This window comes from Schistosoma mansoni (genome assembly GCF_000237925.1).
Source record: "Schistosoma mansoni, WGS project CABG00000000 data, supercontig 0097, strain Puerto Rico, whole genome shotgun sequence".
Classification (NCBI taxonomy): Eukaryota; Metazoa; Platyhelminthes; class Trematoda; order Strigeidida; family Schistosomatidae; genus Schistosoma; species Schistosoma mansoni.
The window spans coordinates 95,119-111,693 of record NW_017386031.1 but is presented as its reverse complement, the minus strand read 5'-3'; the positions used below and the strand labels follow the sequence as shown (position 1 = coordinate 111,693).

Below are 16,575 nucleotides of genomic sequence, written 5' to 3'. Positions count from 1 at the left end.
GAAGGATATGGAAATATTATGATGAAGATATCTCTTAAATACATAATAATTATATTAATAATGATAACAACTAGAAAAAACATCAATATAGGGTTGTGGAGATTGTCGAGTTTTAATTGAGATCATGAACCGATTAATGTTAGGCCATCATCAAGAACCTGAGAACACTGGATGGCCTTTTTGTTCTAGTATGAAACTCCTCAGAACTGAGAATCCACGACTTCATATGCAGGATTCGAAATTCGGTCTTACGCGTGAGGAAGTCACCCACCTAAGACAGTGGAAGATGGTTTAATGGCCTGACATCTGACTCAATTTAGATTGTATGAATGATTGTTTTTTTTAAAATATACATGTCATCAATCCTCGTATATAATCATTGACTTAAATCGCGTTGATGAATAACGGAATTCAATAGGTTAGCTACGAGAATGGATGGTTGAATACGTATATTACGCACAATCGTTGATTGGGAAACGAAGCGAAACGAAATGACGAGCAATGAAGAAGGTAAGTGAGCCAACGCAATTTAACCAAGCGTTAATCGATATTTACAGTCACACAAAAATGAGTTACAGACATGTGATGATCAGGATAAAATGTACACATACATACGCTCATATAAAAACAGTCAAGATTGATAGGCGAATAATTAAAAAGGTCAAAATGTGATTAAAGATGAATGAATAGATCGGCTTGTCCGGAAGCTAGAATAAGTTATGTGGGCTTGTGCCCCCAAATGCCCTGGTACGGTCGAGAGTGGGGACAGCCCGCTCTCCCTCTCCAAATGCTCTCACATGGCCACGCGAATATATAGCCTCTGTCAGGGAAGTCCTACTCACTGCCTTCTTGTGTCATTACTGTTGTTTACGAAAGTGAGAGGACGAAAAGCGAATGTCCGGCGCTTTAACCGGGTTGGTGGACATGGAGGGTCCACCTAGGGGAGTTGGAAAACCCTCATTCCAAACCAATGGTGCACATGGGCTCCAGGATCCTGATGGAACGAATGGCGTATGAACCTATTGTTGGTCACCGGCTACCATGTGACTACATCTCCTCACGATGCTCCACTGCCTTGTGGATCAGACTCTTAGGTCAAAGGCTCGGGTTGTGGTCCCCTAAGAAAACCATCTGCTTCAGTCTGGGCACCTGGGCATTATCTCAGCCCTCACACAAATCGAATGAGATTTGTGTGGCGCATATTTATCTGGTGCTTTCCGTACCAATATTTATGTGTTTAAATAATAATAATAATGTGGGCTTGTATAGCACTACAATGGTTGAGCAATATCATGGATTGATTCAAGTTCTGCATTGGTACTATTGGATACCAGCGTAGTGGTCTACATCATAAGAGTTCATATAAGAGATCGAACGAACTGAATTAGATTTTGTTATGTCCCGATAAGAATAATGAATGGTAACTTGGGATCCATTTATGGGTCAATATTTGGCATATATTTTTTTATCGTATAATGGCTAAGTAACTGAACTATTCATATTCATGTTCCCCTTATCAGGAGCTTTATTTTGAACTATAAACTATTTTTATACGATTTACTATTCATGAATTACACCCAGTCTATTGATTACTGTTCCCCATATTCACAGCCACATTTGGCTAAATCTGGTACACATGTTATTTTCTATTTTATGGTATGATGTGGTCTGTCTGTTTAGTATATAAACCCAGTATGTTTGAGAATAATGATTCATATTGCAGAGGCTGTTCTGAACTTAACTGGCTGGGTTAGGCAGATGCTGGACCGATACGTACTCTAGATTGCTCGTACAGTTTTCGTATGTCACTGTTCCAATCGATAATTCGCTGCTATCTGATTGGCGGCCCACAGTAAATTGGTTAAGTAAATCAAGAAGTTTACATTAGAATTCCCATAAATAAACACTTCAAAAATTATTGAACGTATAGGAAAGATAATTCTTGTTACGTGCGGTGTCCAAAATCTAATACTGATACACGATATGCTACTCACTAACCCCTTAACTGACTACTTGAGCAATAACACAAAGGTGAACGAGAAAGTGTATTGGACTGCCGAATAAAGCGCTCAAATACTCATTCATATATATATATATATATACTACTCTATCTTGAACTTGACCTTTAGTTCACTTCTGATTGTCATGGATTAACTTCTTGCTACTACTGATTGATTTTCCATATCACCTTTCCCTCCTAAAAAACAAGTTTTGCTCCTTGGATTAAATTGAAGGCGTCAAGAGAACTGTTGTTTTCTTGATGATTTTCTTTGGATCTGGCGACCACTTCTTCCTCACTGATCCTGATGCTTCAAACTAACTGTATCTAGCTGCACGTTTGAGCTAGGAGGTTCTTTATCTGAAATTAATCGTCCATTACGGGTATGGTTTACATGAACCTTCCCCTTTGTGATCATTTTGAAAATCACCACAAAATTTATGTTGCATGTATGTTTATTGAATGGACAGAAACAAGAGAGATGTCATGCGCCACAGTTCCAACAACTAGCAGGAAGCCTTGTAAAGCAACGTGAAATAAAATCATAGATATTAACCATTAAATTCAGGTAAGGAAAATTTTGCGAACCATGCTTTGCAACATTAATAATGCTATCCGAATGAGAACTTTTCATCAAGTCAAAGATTGGGTTCTAACTCAATTCTGCTTAAAATTCTAGTACGAATATCTGAGTTTGACGATGACTGCAGCCCACATATAAAGATAAGACACTTAAACTGTTCGTCAGAAAGTTAACGCAGCTTAAAACTCTCTCACTGTACATTAACAAGTACTACATTTGAAACGAAATAATCTACAGGTCTTTTAACAGTTCTAAGACAGTTGAGATCATGAATCAATTGAAGCTAGACCACTATGAAAAACCTGGAAGCAGTGGACGGCCATTTCGTCCTAATATCCACAAAATCCCTACTGATATAAATCAACATATGTTCACTAGTGACTGGCTTCAAGAGATATTTCTTGGAGTTCTAGTGAGAAGCAGTGACCAGTGGAGTTCAACCAGGTCTGTTGTGAGATATCAACTCACTGAAGACAATTGGTGAACGGTTGCTCATTTTCGTGGATTGGTTGAAGTTAGACATTAACACCGTTAGATGCCGGCCAGCCCAGCGATCGCTCACGAGACTGGTAGGTCCTGGATTTGAATCTTGCGAGGTGGGATCGTGGATGCTCACTGACACTGAGGAGTCCCATAATAGGACGAAACGGCCGTCCAGTGCTTCCAGGTTTTCCATGGTGGTCTAGCTTCAATTGACTGATGATTTCGATTATGAAAAATTATTTAGTTAAATTACGTCAAGTAAAGTCAAATTCAAAGAAACACCATGCTTGATAATAGATAAGAATTCTTTTAACTTGTGTACATTTTGTATACTTATATAATGAATATAATATCAATAATAGTTGGTCAACTAGTTGAAAAATACTCTAACTTGTCCTTGTCCTTAGATATTAAACATTACCTAATTGTAACTATGATCTAATTATTTTGATAAAGAAATAAGATAACATTCTAGAATAAAGTCAAGTTCATTAAGAAATGACTTTATATAATATACTTGTAAATGTAAACAGTATTGTAACTTAAATTGTTAGTCAGTCGGTCATTCAGTCAGTCACAACATAGGACCAGACACATATATGCATCGGTCCAAGTTGCCATACCTCATTAGCACAACAAGATGAACACCGAGTTCATAGAAGTAGTTGATTTAGGGGTGGTAATATATAAAAGGTAGATTGAATATAAGGATATAGTATAGGAAGAAAGAAGCAATTTTAATCTCATAGTTTAAGGTAAGACAAAGAGTGTATACACCTACGCCATTATGATCGATTCTCAGCCATGTCACACACAGTCTCCAATCATTGGTTACGATAGTTGCGCGGACACCAACCAAGTAGTTTGCATCTACCAAAATGACTCAGACTAGAAGTTAGTGACTTCAAGCACTAATGTCACGTTTTGTTTTAGCCGCCCCCAACTTTCTTCCAACCATCCCTAATACTAGTCAACATTGAGCGTCGTAGTAATCGGTGTTCAGATATACATAACACGTGGCCCAACCATCTCAGTAGATGAAGATTCACAACTCCATCAACTGATTTATCATCATTCCCTAATACTCTGCATCTAACCTCACTATTACTTACTCAGTGATCCCAGCACATGTGAGAAATATTTCTAAGGTCTGTGTGGTCAAATACTAGTAACTTACGAGTATCTTCTATTCTTAATGGCCATTTCGCAGCTCTAATGTAGAACAGCACGAACTGCCGCATAGTATATTCGTCTGTGATAGACGGATATCTCGCCTTCCCCATGGGTGACGTAAGTTCATATTAGATATTCCATACAATTCCAAAGATACATTTGAACAAGTTGATCTTCTTAATGACATTAATATTATGGAAAAGACTAGTCATTCTTTTAATTGAAACTCTCTTTTCACAAATGTGACCTTAACCAACACTGTGGATTTTGCTTTTGATTATATATACATAGTATTTTTCTCTTTTCCCTATTTAGTCAATACTGTACTGTAAAAGTTCAATTCACCTCTGAAGGTGAATATTTACGACAAGTTGATGATGTTGTTATGGGTAGCCCTTTAGGATGGATGATATATTAGTCATATGTGATAAGGATTTTCATGTTGCTCAATTACTATGTAAACTCATTAGCGTACAGAACATTATCTTATTGAACTACTTGCAAGAAAATAATAACCATCTCCCTTTTTAGACCCACTTTTGAGTCGAAGAAAGGATGGAACTATAAGGCAGTCAGTTTATAGGAAGCTAACTTGGACTGGTCAATATTTAAATTTCCCCAAATTTTGTCCATTGCAACTCGGACGAGGCTTGGTTAAGTGCCTCCTTAATATGATTCATAGAATATTCACCACAGAATGGTTATCCGCCAAAGTTTATAGGTACAAAAACCAGTCAAGAACAAAACCCCTCTTTAATTTTGTTCCGAAGGTGACTGTCTATATCTCTCTACTATATGAAGGTGAATCTAACAGTGATTTTAAGACAGAAACTATGAGAAGCCATAGAGAAAACCTATTACGCTGCAAAACTGGTTATGATTGAAAGGACAAAGTCCATGGATCCAACTAAACCTAGACAATACACAAATACATAGGGAAGAATAATCAAACAATACATTCAAAGGTTATAGAATATGTCCCCAGATGGGTTCAGAATCAGTTGACATCAAAAGTTCCGAACAACGTGGAAAGTAAAAACTATGTTCAACGATAACAAAGCACATAATATAGAAATGGGGTACAGAATTAGCATCAATAAAGCTTTTAAAACGTTGTATAGAAATCGTCAATGACGAATTCTCCAGTTTATAGAAGCCTTGATTATTCGTAAGTTCAAACCCCCCACTTTATGGATACGGAAACAATTTATCGTAACCTTTAATTTGCCCTAGTAATCCTTAAGTCATTTTAAGCCTACAGTAATACAACAATTTCCTATTCTTTCCATAGCTCAAATAAACCACATTTTTCAGATCAACTCATTCTTCTCATTGTTTTATCGAAATCATTTATTTAGCTAATCTAGTCATTTTCTGTTACCCCTCAAGGAGGAGCATAGGCCGCCCACCAGGATTCTCCATCCAACTTTGTCCTGGGCAATCCTTACCAATTCTTTTCATATCTGCTTCAATATTCCGACGTAATATGTTCTTTGGCCTTCCTCTTTTCTGCTTCTCTTCCGGATTCCAAGTGAGGGCTTGCCCCGTGATATTTATTTATTTACTTATTTGAACACATAAATATTGGTACAAAGAAGCACCAGATACATATGCGCCACACAAATCTCATTTGATTTGCTTGAGGGCTGTGATACTGGCCAGGTGCCCAAACTGAAGCAAGTGGTTTTCTTAGGAGGCCACACCCGGAGCCTCTGACCTAAGAGTCTGATCCACAAGGCAGTGGAGCATCGTGAGGAGATGTAGTCACATGGAAGCCGGTGATCAACGATTGGTTCTTATGCCATTTGTACCCTCAGGATACTGCAGCCCATGTGCACCATTAGTTTGGAATGAGGGTTTTCCAACTCCCCTAGGTGGACCCTCCATGTTCACCAACCCGGTTAAAGCGCCGGACATTCGCTTTTCGTCCTTTTAATTTGGTAAACAACAGTAATGCCACGAGAAGGCAGTGAGTAGGACTTCCGTGGCAAAGGCTGTATACGCGTGACCGTGTGAGAGCATTTCGAGAGAGAGAGAGAGAGTGAACTCTCTTCACTCTCGACCGTACCAGGGCATTTGGGGGCTACCCCGTGATGCAGTTTGATGATATCCTTAATGTATGTCCCACTCACCACTTCCAACGTCTTTTCCTAATTTCCTCTTCATCTGAAAGCTGGTTTGTCCTCTCTTCCACAGTAGACTGTTGCTGATAGTATCCAACCAGTGAATGTTTAGTATTTTGCGTTAACAACTATTTATAAAACCGCGATATAACTTTCTATTTAGAAAAAAAATTGTTGATTTAAACATCTGTTATAGTTGCGTAGTAAGCAGAAATCTATTATTCAACCTACACACACAGAGAGAGGTTGTTTATTGGCAAATCAACGTAGCAACATATATTAGTTTATATATATACCTATATGTGGTTCTTAAAGACGGTAGAGTAGTTTCATTAGAAACAACAAGTGACTGTGCATAGCTAACATTCTTCTGTAAATATTTATACATTTCAAGAGTTCCAAGTAAGTTCTTTATTAGTATTATCATTGTTATCCACCCAACAATTACTAGTGATTTATATAGTTGAATTCATGAGTTAATTAAAGCTAGACCAACATAGGAAACTTGTAATTACTGGATGCCCGTTTCGTCCAAATATAGGATTCCTCAGCAGTACACATCCACGATCCCCTTCGTGGGATTCAAATCCACGACCTATTGGTCTACACACGCGAACACTTAACCTCCAGATCACTGAGATGACAATACATTTAATGTTATGTTTTTTGTATCTTACTCTGCGTTATATCAAAGTGTTCTCTTGTACAATTTTGGTGTATTCAAGAACACCAGAGATAGTTCTTCAGTGTCTTTCAAATTCTCAATGATTGTTTAACTTTGAGGTCCATGCCGACTATCGTAACCAAGGGTTAAAGACTCTAGATGGCATGACTTAGAATCGATCACATTGGTGTAGGTGTATACATTATTTGTCTTCCCTTTAACTGTGAGATTAAAACTACTTCATGTCTTTCCATCTACGAAGTAATTCTTTCATCCTGTATCATATCCTTATACACAATCTTTCTTCTATACATCACTACCATTCAATTGACTACTTCTATGAATTTGGTGTTCATCTTGTTGTGCTAATGAAATGTGGCAACTTGGACCGATACATATATGTGCCTGGTCCTACGTTGTAGCTGACTGATTGACTGACTGACTGACTGACTAACTTTAAATAAGTTCATGATGTCGATTATATTCAACAATCTTCACAATCCTATACTGATGTTATTGTTTGTTAGGTTGTTCTATTATTGATCTTGGATTTTGGCGTTTTGACATTTTAGCTTATGTCAGTTTGTAAATCATAATTCTCATTCCTCACATGACTTCATAACCCTCATTTAGTCTTAGTAAGTAGATGGACATTCTCAAGGTAACTTTAGCGTCACTCAAACGTCGTCCATAAATGACAGTCTCACTGTTTGAAGTTCAGAAAAAACTAAAGGCACCATAATTAGTGATATTGATTAATAGATAAAGTGTAGTCTACTCAAATCAAAAATCCTTTTCAATGATAACTTTCGGTAATCAATAGTAATGTATGCTGTATTCGTAAATAAAACAGTAACGATCCTTATATTGACTAAATGACATTGGCAAGAGCAGACATATATTCAAGTACTGTGAGTGGGAGAGCAAAAAAGAAAGACCTCGTTCGCGCTCGATATCGAAAGTCTTGGGTTAGAATCCCACATCCGGGATCATAAATGCTTACTGCTGAGGAGTCCCATACTAGGAAGAATCGACCGTCCATTACTTCTATATTTTCACTGATGGTTTAGATATGGTCAGTTCATGATTTCAAACTGTAAAAAACTTCTTTGTTTGCCAAAAGGCTGTTTCAATACCTAATCTTATTAATATTTAAATTCTTACCGAGTCATTAACTAACATGGAACCGAAGATCAGGTATTCTTGAATGAAATAAACAAGAGTGATCTAGAGGTTAGGCATTTACGTTCGAGACCGAAGGTTCTGAATTCGATTCCCACGTACGAGGTTGTGAATGTACACTGCTCAGGAATCCCATTCTGATATGAAAAGACCATTCAGTGGTTCCAGGTTTTTAGTAATGGTCTAACGTTGATAGGTTCATGATTTCAAGGAAACTAACCAGTAAATGATGCTGGCTGTTTCATTAGTATACATAGTATATATAAGCATCCACTGCTAGCCACTATCCATCTTTGCTTATAATGCTTGTGAATTGAGACTATATCGAAGCAATCCTCACAGGATGTACATATGCCAATCAGAGACTGATCAGTTGTAGTCCTTAACAACAATCGGAAAATACAAACTGAATAATAATCAAGAATTACGGAACGCTAATTCAAAAAATCAAATAATAATAACCCAAAACATACTATAAAAGTGAATTAGGGCCAAGGAAGGATGAGAGGTTGGACGTATCGTTTTTGTACGTAGAGTCCAGGCATGAGTTGGTGGTTTGCCAACGCCTCAGCAGTGAATAAATTTTTGACACGACCTTCCTTCTATTCAATTCCTTTGACTGTGTAAATTATCTTAAAAGAAGACTCCTTCGAAGCGATGTGACCATAGTTGAGTAAATGCTCCTGTACTGAACAAGTAATTATTTTCGAAGGACGAGTTTACTGCGCAGCAGTTCGTTCCGTCATCATCATGATTTCAACTATGAAAATATTAAAATTACTATAATATCCACAAAAACCTCTTCTGATATTGATTTTATCTACTTATTATGTAGTCATAGTAACAAATAGTATTATAGAATTTATTATTTCAATAATCCGAATAAAACAAAAAAAGTGGAGTTCAAAGAAAATCAAACCTACAAAAATGATAATATGAATAAACTGTATATTTTTCAATGTTCAGTTCATTATTACAAGGTTAATTCAAGCTAGATTACCATCGAAAACCTGGAAGTACAGGGCGATCATTTCGTCATAGTATGCACTCCTCAGTAGTGCGCATCCACCATCCTTAATGCGGCTCTTGAACTCAGAATCACCGGTCTCGCATGTGAACATTCAACCTTTAGACCACTGAGTTGGAATTCAACGGTATCAATGTGCAACTTCAACAGATCCATGATTTTACTTAATCCATGAATTCAACTATTAAAACCCTTACAATTCTCACAAACCTCTATTCTGATAAATAGTAATACACAAACAGTAGTGTAGTCAACAGTATCAGAATAATAGACACTGTAGTGAACGAGAACACGAGAGGGGATGATCGAATGTATTGCAACACAACATTACAGAATATCTCATTAAAATATGAGAACCATATAGTGAACAGTCAATTAGCAAACTATCAATCGTTGAAATTCGGTTAGTATTGTTTGTTTGAATCTTCCCATTGATGTTTAGGACTGCAACTGGTCAGTCTCTTAATGACATATGTGCATACTGTGCGTATTGCCTCGATATAGCCTTATTTCACGAGTAATTCATAAGCAAAGATGGATAGTGGTTAGCAGTGGAATCCAGTTTGACGCGCGTTTCGTCTTATTTGGGACTCGTCAGCATTTCAATTTTATATCAAACCTTGATAAATGTTTTCCATTTATATCAATGTTATTATTTAGATTAAAGAATTAGTTAAAATAGCCATTCATCCTGGATCCGATGGTGGACTGTGTGAAGTAATCTTTACTAAAGCAATTATTATATTAACAGGAGGTGGTTTACTTTATGGAATACAAGCTGCATTACCCGTAAAATTTTTATATTCTAATGAATATAAACTCAATATTGATTCAATCATTAATCATTTAAAAACGAATTATGATCGTTATAATAAAATATCGTTTATAAGAATTATTCGACTTAAAGTGAATGGTAAGCAATGATGAAAGTGTTATATTTTGTTTGTATTATATTATTCAATTAGATTGTCATAGTTGAAAGTGTGAATCGATCGAAGCTAGACCACCAAGTGCCCTGATACGCTCGAGAGTGAGGAGAGTCCGTTCCCTCCCTCTCCAAATGCTCTCATATGGCCACGCCTATATAACTTCTGCCAGAGAAGTCCTACTCACTACCTTCTCGTGGCATTACTGTTGTTTACCAAATTAAAAGGACGAAAAGCGAATGCACGGCGCTTTAACCAGGTTGGTGGACACGGCGAGTCCACCTAGGGGAGTTGGAAAACCCTCATTCCAAACCAATGATGCACATTGGCTCCAGGATCCTGAGGGGACAAATGGCGTATGAATCAATCGTTGGTCACCGGCTACCATGTGACTACATCTCCTCACGATGCTCCACTGCCTTGTGGATTAGACATTTAGGTCAAAGGCTCCGGGTGTGGCCCCTTAAGAAAACCACCTGCTTCAGTTTGGGCACCCGGGTAGTATCACAGCCCTCACACAAATCTCATTCGATTTGTGTGGCGCATATGTATCTGGTGGCTCCTTGTACCAATATTTATGTGTTTAAATAAATAAATAATAATAATAAACCAAGGAGAACCTGGAAGCACTGTTTGACGACCGTTTCGTTCTATTTTGGGACTCCTCAATGGCAGTGGGGATCCACGACCACGCTGCGCGAAATTCGAACCCTGGTGGTCTAGCTTCAATTGACTCAGGATTTCAACTATGAAAATACTAAATCTCCACAAAACCCCTATCTGATAACAATTAGATTGTACTGAATTCACCAATTTGAATCCTTATTCCATCTAACGGCGAGACTATAATTTATGGACGAGCCAATCAGAAGCGTTTGAGGAATCTCAAGGTCACAGGGCCGATTTCAGTACCTGGTGCTCATGTATGCATGATTCACAGAGGATTTTAGATAAGATATGATGATAAGGTGGCTACAGTAAGTGGGACTACTAAGGAGTTCTTTTAATTATGATTGCGGTAATAAAATGACTTGTAGACTTTGGGCAGACTGCCGTGATGATGTCCTTCGATGTAATATATGTTGAAGGAATACGTCTCCTGGACTAGGACGTTTTTTTAGCTCTATCTAGATTGAGACTAAGGTAAATTATAATAATCGCTGCAAACTGTATAATAAAAGCACCAGTAACATTGTCTGCAACATTCCCAGATGTTACTGAAGCTTCGATTGTTCAGTGGTATGAATATATTGTGGAGATATATGCGTAATAAAAATGACAAACATACACAACCGGAGTAAACACAAACAATATTAAAGCTATGTGGTTGAAGCTGAAAGAGGTTTTGTGATCTCATCATGGCTCCAGAGACCGACTATTATGGAGCCGTATGGATGAGTTCCTCTACCTTATACATTACGAATTTAGAACCTTTGAACCTCTTTCTAACTTTGACAAGTTTTTGAACCATGTCGAAAGAGTGTATTCACTTTAATTCTTTGATTTTGTATAATATATTTTTACCCTATACTAATTGTTCCCTGATTGGCTAATATTCTTCAAGGTCACATTAGATTCGTCCAAAGGTCATCCATAAATTATAGTCTCGCTTAAAGACGCTAAATATCTCAGTTTTTTAGCGAGTTGGTTTTCTACGGGATGGGGTCGCTAAACTCATGCCCAACCCTCCACCTTTACCCGGGTTTGGGACCGGCATTAACCCCGGAGGAGCTACAGGCGGGGTTATTTTAATAAGATATTCTGTAATTTTGTGCTCAAATGCATTCCATTATCCCCACTAGTGTTCTTGTTTTCTACAAAAACCATAACAGTAATGAAACTGTTAATAAATATATTTTGTTAACTTACTTACATAATAACATGTAAATTAATCGAAACTATCGTATATAAGCTACCGTTGGAGGGTATGCTACTTATATCAAAAGATATAAGCAGTATATAATAGCAATCAGTGAAATGTATAATAACAAAAGGTTAAGAAGATCGACAAGCCCTCACATGGAATCCTGAAGGCCAAAGGAGAAGAGAAAGACCAAAAAGACACATTACGCCCAGAAATGGAGACAGACATGAAAAGAATGAACAAAAACTGGATAGAACAAGATAAAAAAGCACAAAACAGAGTGGGTTGGAGAATGCTAGTCGGCGGCCTATGCTCCATTGGGAGTAACAGGCGCAAATAAGTAAGTAAAGTAAGTAAGAAGATTGAATTGAAGAAAACGAAGAAGCGAATAGATAAATTAATATGATTTGAAAGAATCATACAGAATACGGAAGATAATTGATAGAAACAAACAAATTAAGTATCCAATATATAAGATTCATAATATACTGAAGACCTATGTAATTTTATATCGAAATGTAATAAATTGTCTACATGTAACTTCTCCTTCAGAACAATAAGAGCTTCAGAAGATTTGCCTTCCTTTTACACATACACATTGATAAAAATGATTTCCTCTCCTTTAGTTACCATTAGCACAATTGTAGAAAAACAAGAACGGCGAGAAGAAGAGAAAGTATTCAAGGAAGAAGGTAAGCAAGAAAGAAATACATAAATCCCCTAAAGACAAAAAAGAAAAACATACACTAAAAATAGTCATTGAAAATAAACAAATATCACCTCCATAAAATATAAGGTTAACATATCGCAAAAATCGATGATTGCCCCTCTGAGAAAAGCAACAGCTTCTACCCGACAGACATCAGTGCATTACAATCATCGCCCACACTATCAATGCTTACTTGTCAGTAACCACACCCTACTTCCTCCCCTTTTCATGTTACACTCCTTTGGAGTGATGCATAGATTACAAGTATATCACACCCCAAGACTCACTTTGCAGACCCTCTTTCAAAACACCATTACTACAAGTGATATGTACAAGTATATTGTGCAGTTGAAGCACGTGGATCGTTGATGAAACAAAGAAAGAGTGTTGTGCACTAGCATTGGATAAAGTATAAGATTGCCGACAAGATATAAGTTAATATGAACAAATGCATGTATGTCTATATATTTTAAAACACATGTCATGCTTTTCTTTAGCTACCAGTGTCAATGTGACAGAAGGTGGAGAGGAGGAGGGAGAGAGAATGACAGAGACAGAAGCAGAAACAACAATTCATCCACTGCCTCCATCAACAAAAGGTTAGTCTTGCTTTGACAGTCACATTGTGTGTGTGCTTCATACTCTTAACGAGTGACTACTGTTTCAGTCATCGAAGCGAGACGGTTCACATCGCACTTTGCATCTCGTCCAACACGAGGCTCCATACACTAGACATTGTTGTACTGCTAACATGTCTACAAATTATTCGACCAACGGTACTGTTCACTTCTCCCGACATCTCGATGCTTGCCGACTGCGATCGGAGCTCATTGTCAAGTTGAGGCGTCTCCTTATCTCGAAATGCTTGCATGGTGTTTGTGGACGAGTCGTCCACAGATTCCAGTTGCAGTTGATCGAATGTAATCTTTTTATTACCATTTTGGTCCTGTTTTTTTCGTTCTCATCTGGCGCGTATATATTTTAATGACTTTCCTCGTCATCTTTTATTTACTTTGAATTCAAATATATGACTTTCCTTTCGACATTTTCAATGATACATTCATTCGTATCATCTTGTTTTTATAAATTGCTTATATTGATTTGGTCTGGGTTTTTTTTGTTATAGATTATTATACAAATTCATATCCTAACTAATTTTTTTGTATACTTTCGGTTGACTTTGTTCAATATCCATTTTTATTCCTTTATCTTTCTTTTTGCTTTTCATATGAATTTAGTTTCCGATCATCAGAATATTGTTCATATAAGCGGTGTCGTAGCGTTTCTTCCACAATATCCAACTTCTCAGAATCAATCGTCTCCTTGTAAAAACTTGTCTAAATAGATTAGCTCACTTATTTCTCCCTCTTTTTTTTAATTTCCTACGTTACTAACCTGTTTTTCGTTTTAATTGTTTCAATGTTTAATCCATCGTTATTGCTTAGCAGTTTCATGCATATCATTAAGGCTTTAAGTTTTAAATATATCTACACCTATATCTTTTCGCAGTTATATATTATCCTCATTTTGTGATGCGTGGGCGAGAATTATAATGATTGGTTGTTTTTATTAGTCAGACATGTAGATAGTGTGACAGGTGTTATATGTGTTATATACATTCCCCTATGCTTAGTATAATCGGTTAACTGTTCCTCGTTGCTGGATTGTGTCGGATTTTGGTGTGGAAATATATTGACGTTCTAGTCAGGTTAATCTTGTGTTCTTGATTTGAGTTGTGTTGAAGTCCTGTAGAATAGACACTGGGAGGGAATCTAGTGTAGATATTTGTCTAAGGTAAACTAACGTCCCACACATACGTGTAAAAATTGAAAGGACTGTTATAACAAGAAACCCTAGCTTTATAACAAGTATCCTACCGTTCATAACATTTTGTTTTTAGAATGTTAAAAATTCGATAACTTGACATTTCTGAATTCTTTTTTTGCTTTATTATCTAGATCGTTTTCTGCTCATCTTTTCAATTATCTTTATTCTGTTCGCGACGTTTAGTTTGGTAACTCTCTGGTTATTGTGCAAACAATTAAAGAGTTTTCGTTTCACATCGAAATAACCTTATCTTTGCTTGACGGTTACTTTTATTGTTTTGTTAGTTCAATAAAAGTTTTCATTATCAAAGTAATATGATGCTTCTGTTCCACCTTCATAATATTTTTAAGAATAGCAATGCAGTTACGCCGAGTCGACGTTTTGACCGGTCTATTTTGATTGAATATTTAATGCTATATGTCTACACTTGAAATTGTCATCAAGAAATCACCTAACGGTTAAGTGTTAATGCTCAAAGCTAAAGATCTTGAATTCGAGTTTCGCGTGCGGAACTGTGGATGATCACTACTGAGTAGACGTATTCTAAGAAGAAGCGTCCATCCAGTTCTTCTGGGTTCTTAATGGTGGTCGAACTTATGTCGGTTCACGAATACAATGAGATTACACAACCTCTACAACCATATACAAAGAATTCATACTGTTTGATGGGAAAAGAAACCGGAAATGCCCAAATTATGATATAATTCGTTGATTTTTAAAACTTTCCCGAAACCCGCCGACAAGGACGTGACAAATTAATTTCTGTATCTGTTAGATGTTATTTTTAGTTTGCATATAAAAGCATTACCAAGTGATTGTATTATTTAATGAGTAAGAATATCAAAACATCTTATTCAGAACATAAACTGTTCATCTTTAGAAGTCTGAAACAAAATTCATTTCAATCATCATTATTAAATCATGTTGAGTGGGATAAATTAAGTAGATCCTGAATAATATTTGTTAAATTTTCAATATTCAGCATTTATGTAGTGAGATGATATAGACTGTGAGTTTGAAATGATATAAAGATATAGTTCTAATGACTCTAGAACTTCAACAAGACATAATTAAGAACCAAAATTCGAGGTAAGCAGTATGGAATCGTATTTTACTGTTACTATAGATTTGAATACAACATGAAATACTTAACTGTACAGTAAATATGCCGCTGATTCACTGTACGACCTCATTAATTTCGTTTGTATTTGCATCTTTCCAATAGTAAATGGTTATAGATCATTTGTGCTGTCCTACGAGGATCTTTACAGTTAATCTCCATTGTAGTTCTGTTGGTTTAACAAATAGTTCATGGTCAATTGATCGTAAAAGCGTCAAATAGTTTTTCATGCGTTGTTACGATTTCTCGAACTGAGAGCTATCGTATGAATGGGGATTAGTTTAATCGTTCAAATATTATCAGATTAGCGGAGTTGGCAGTGTTAAGACGAGGAGCAGAAAGAAGAGAAATTTAAGCATAATGCAAGATATCATTTATAAAACGCAATATGTAGCTAGCGCTCAAGCCCTAATGATCAAAGATTTATGATAACGCTCCAGACCGCTTCTAAAAATAATAATTCATGTTTCATTTTCCATCAACTATTCATTGCAATTTTAGAAGCTTCAGAGAGTGAGCTTAAGTCAAAAGTAGCGAAAGATCCCTTATAATCCGGCATGTAGAAGTTGGTAAGCCTCCAAAATAGGAATCTGTTCTAAGAGTTTGATATTCATGCTGACCATATAAAATTAACGGGCAGCACCACTAGCTAAGGACAGTTGCCCAGGTGACCACATTAGATTATGTTTCCATTCACTTCAAAGGTACACACCACGTTACCCTTGCATAAATCAAGATGTAATTCCTCTAACAACCATACTTGTCTTCTTGTCTTTGGGATGATTTCATAGAAAAAAAGACTCGAACAGTAATGCTGTCAGATGTTTCTGTATTCAAACTTTCTTAAAATAACAAACAACAAAGTGGTAATCCCCATAGAATATAATCCCAAACT

The 16,575-nt window shown here is 36.6% G+C and overlaps 1 protein-coding gene across 1 annotated transcript; it reads left to right on the top strand.

Annotated features, from left to right (window-relative positions):
• Positions 1 to 7,900: 7,900 nt before the first annotated feature.
• Positions 7,901 to 16,231, top strand: Smp_056770 (hypothetical protein; the record flags this gene model as incomplete). The annotated part of the gene is made up of 5 exons (XM_018790445.1): positions 7,901 to 7,936; positions 9,895 to 10,147; positions 12,651 to 12,716; positions 13,231 to 13,332; positions 16,182 to 16,231. 5 exons carry the CDS (start codon positions 7,901 to 7,903, stop codon positions 16,229 to 16,231), a joined length of 507 nt encoding a protein of 168 aa, XP_018646260.1.
• Positions 16,232 to 16,575: the final 344 nt, after the last annotated feature.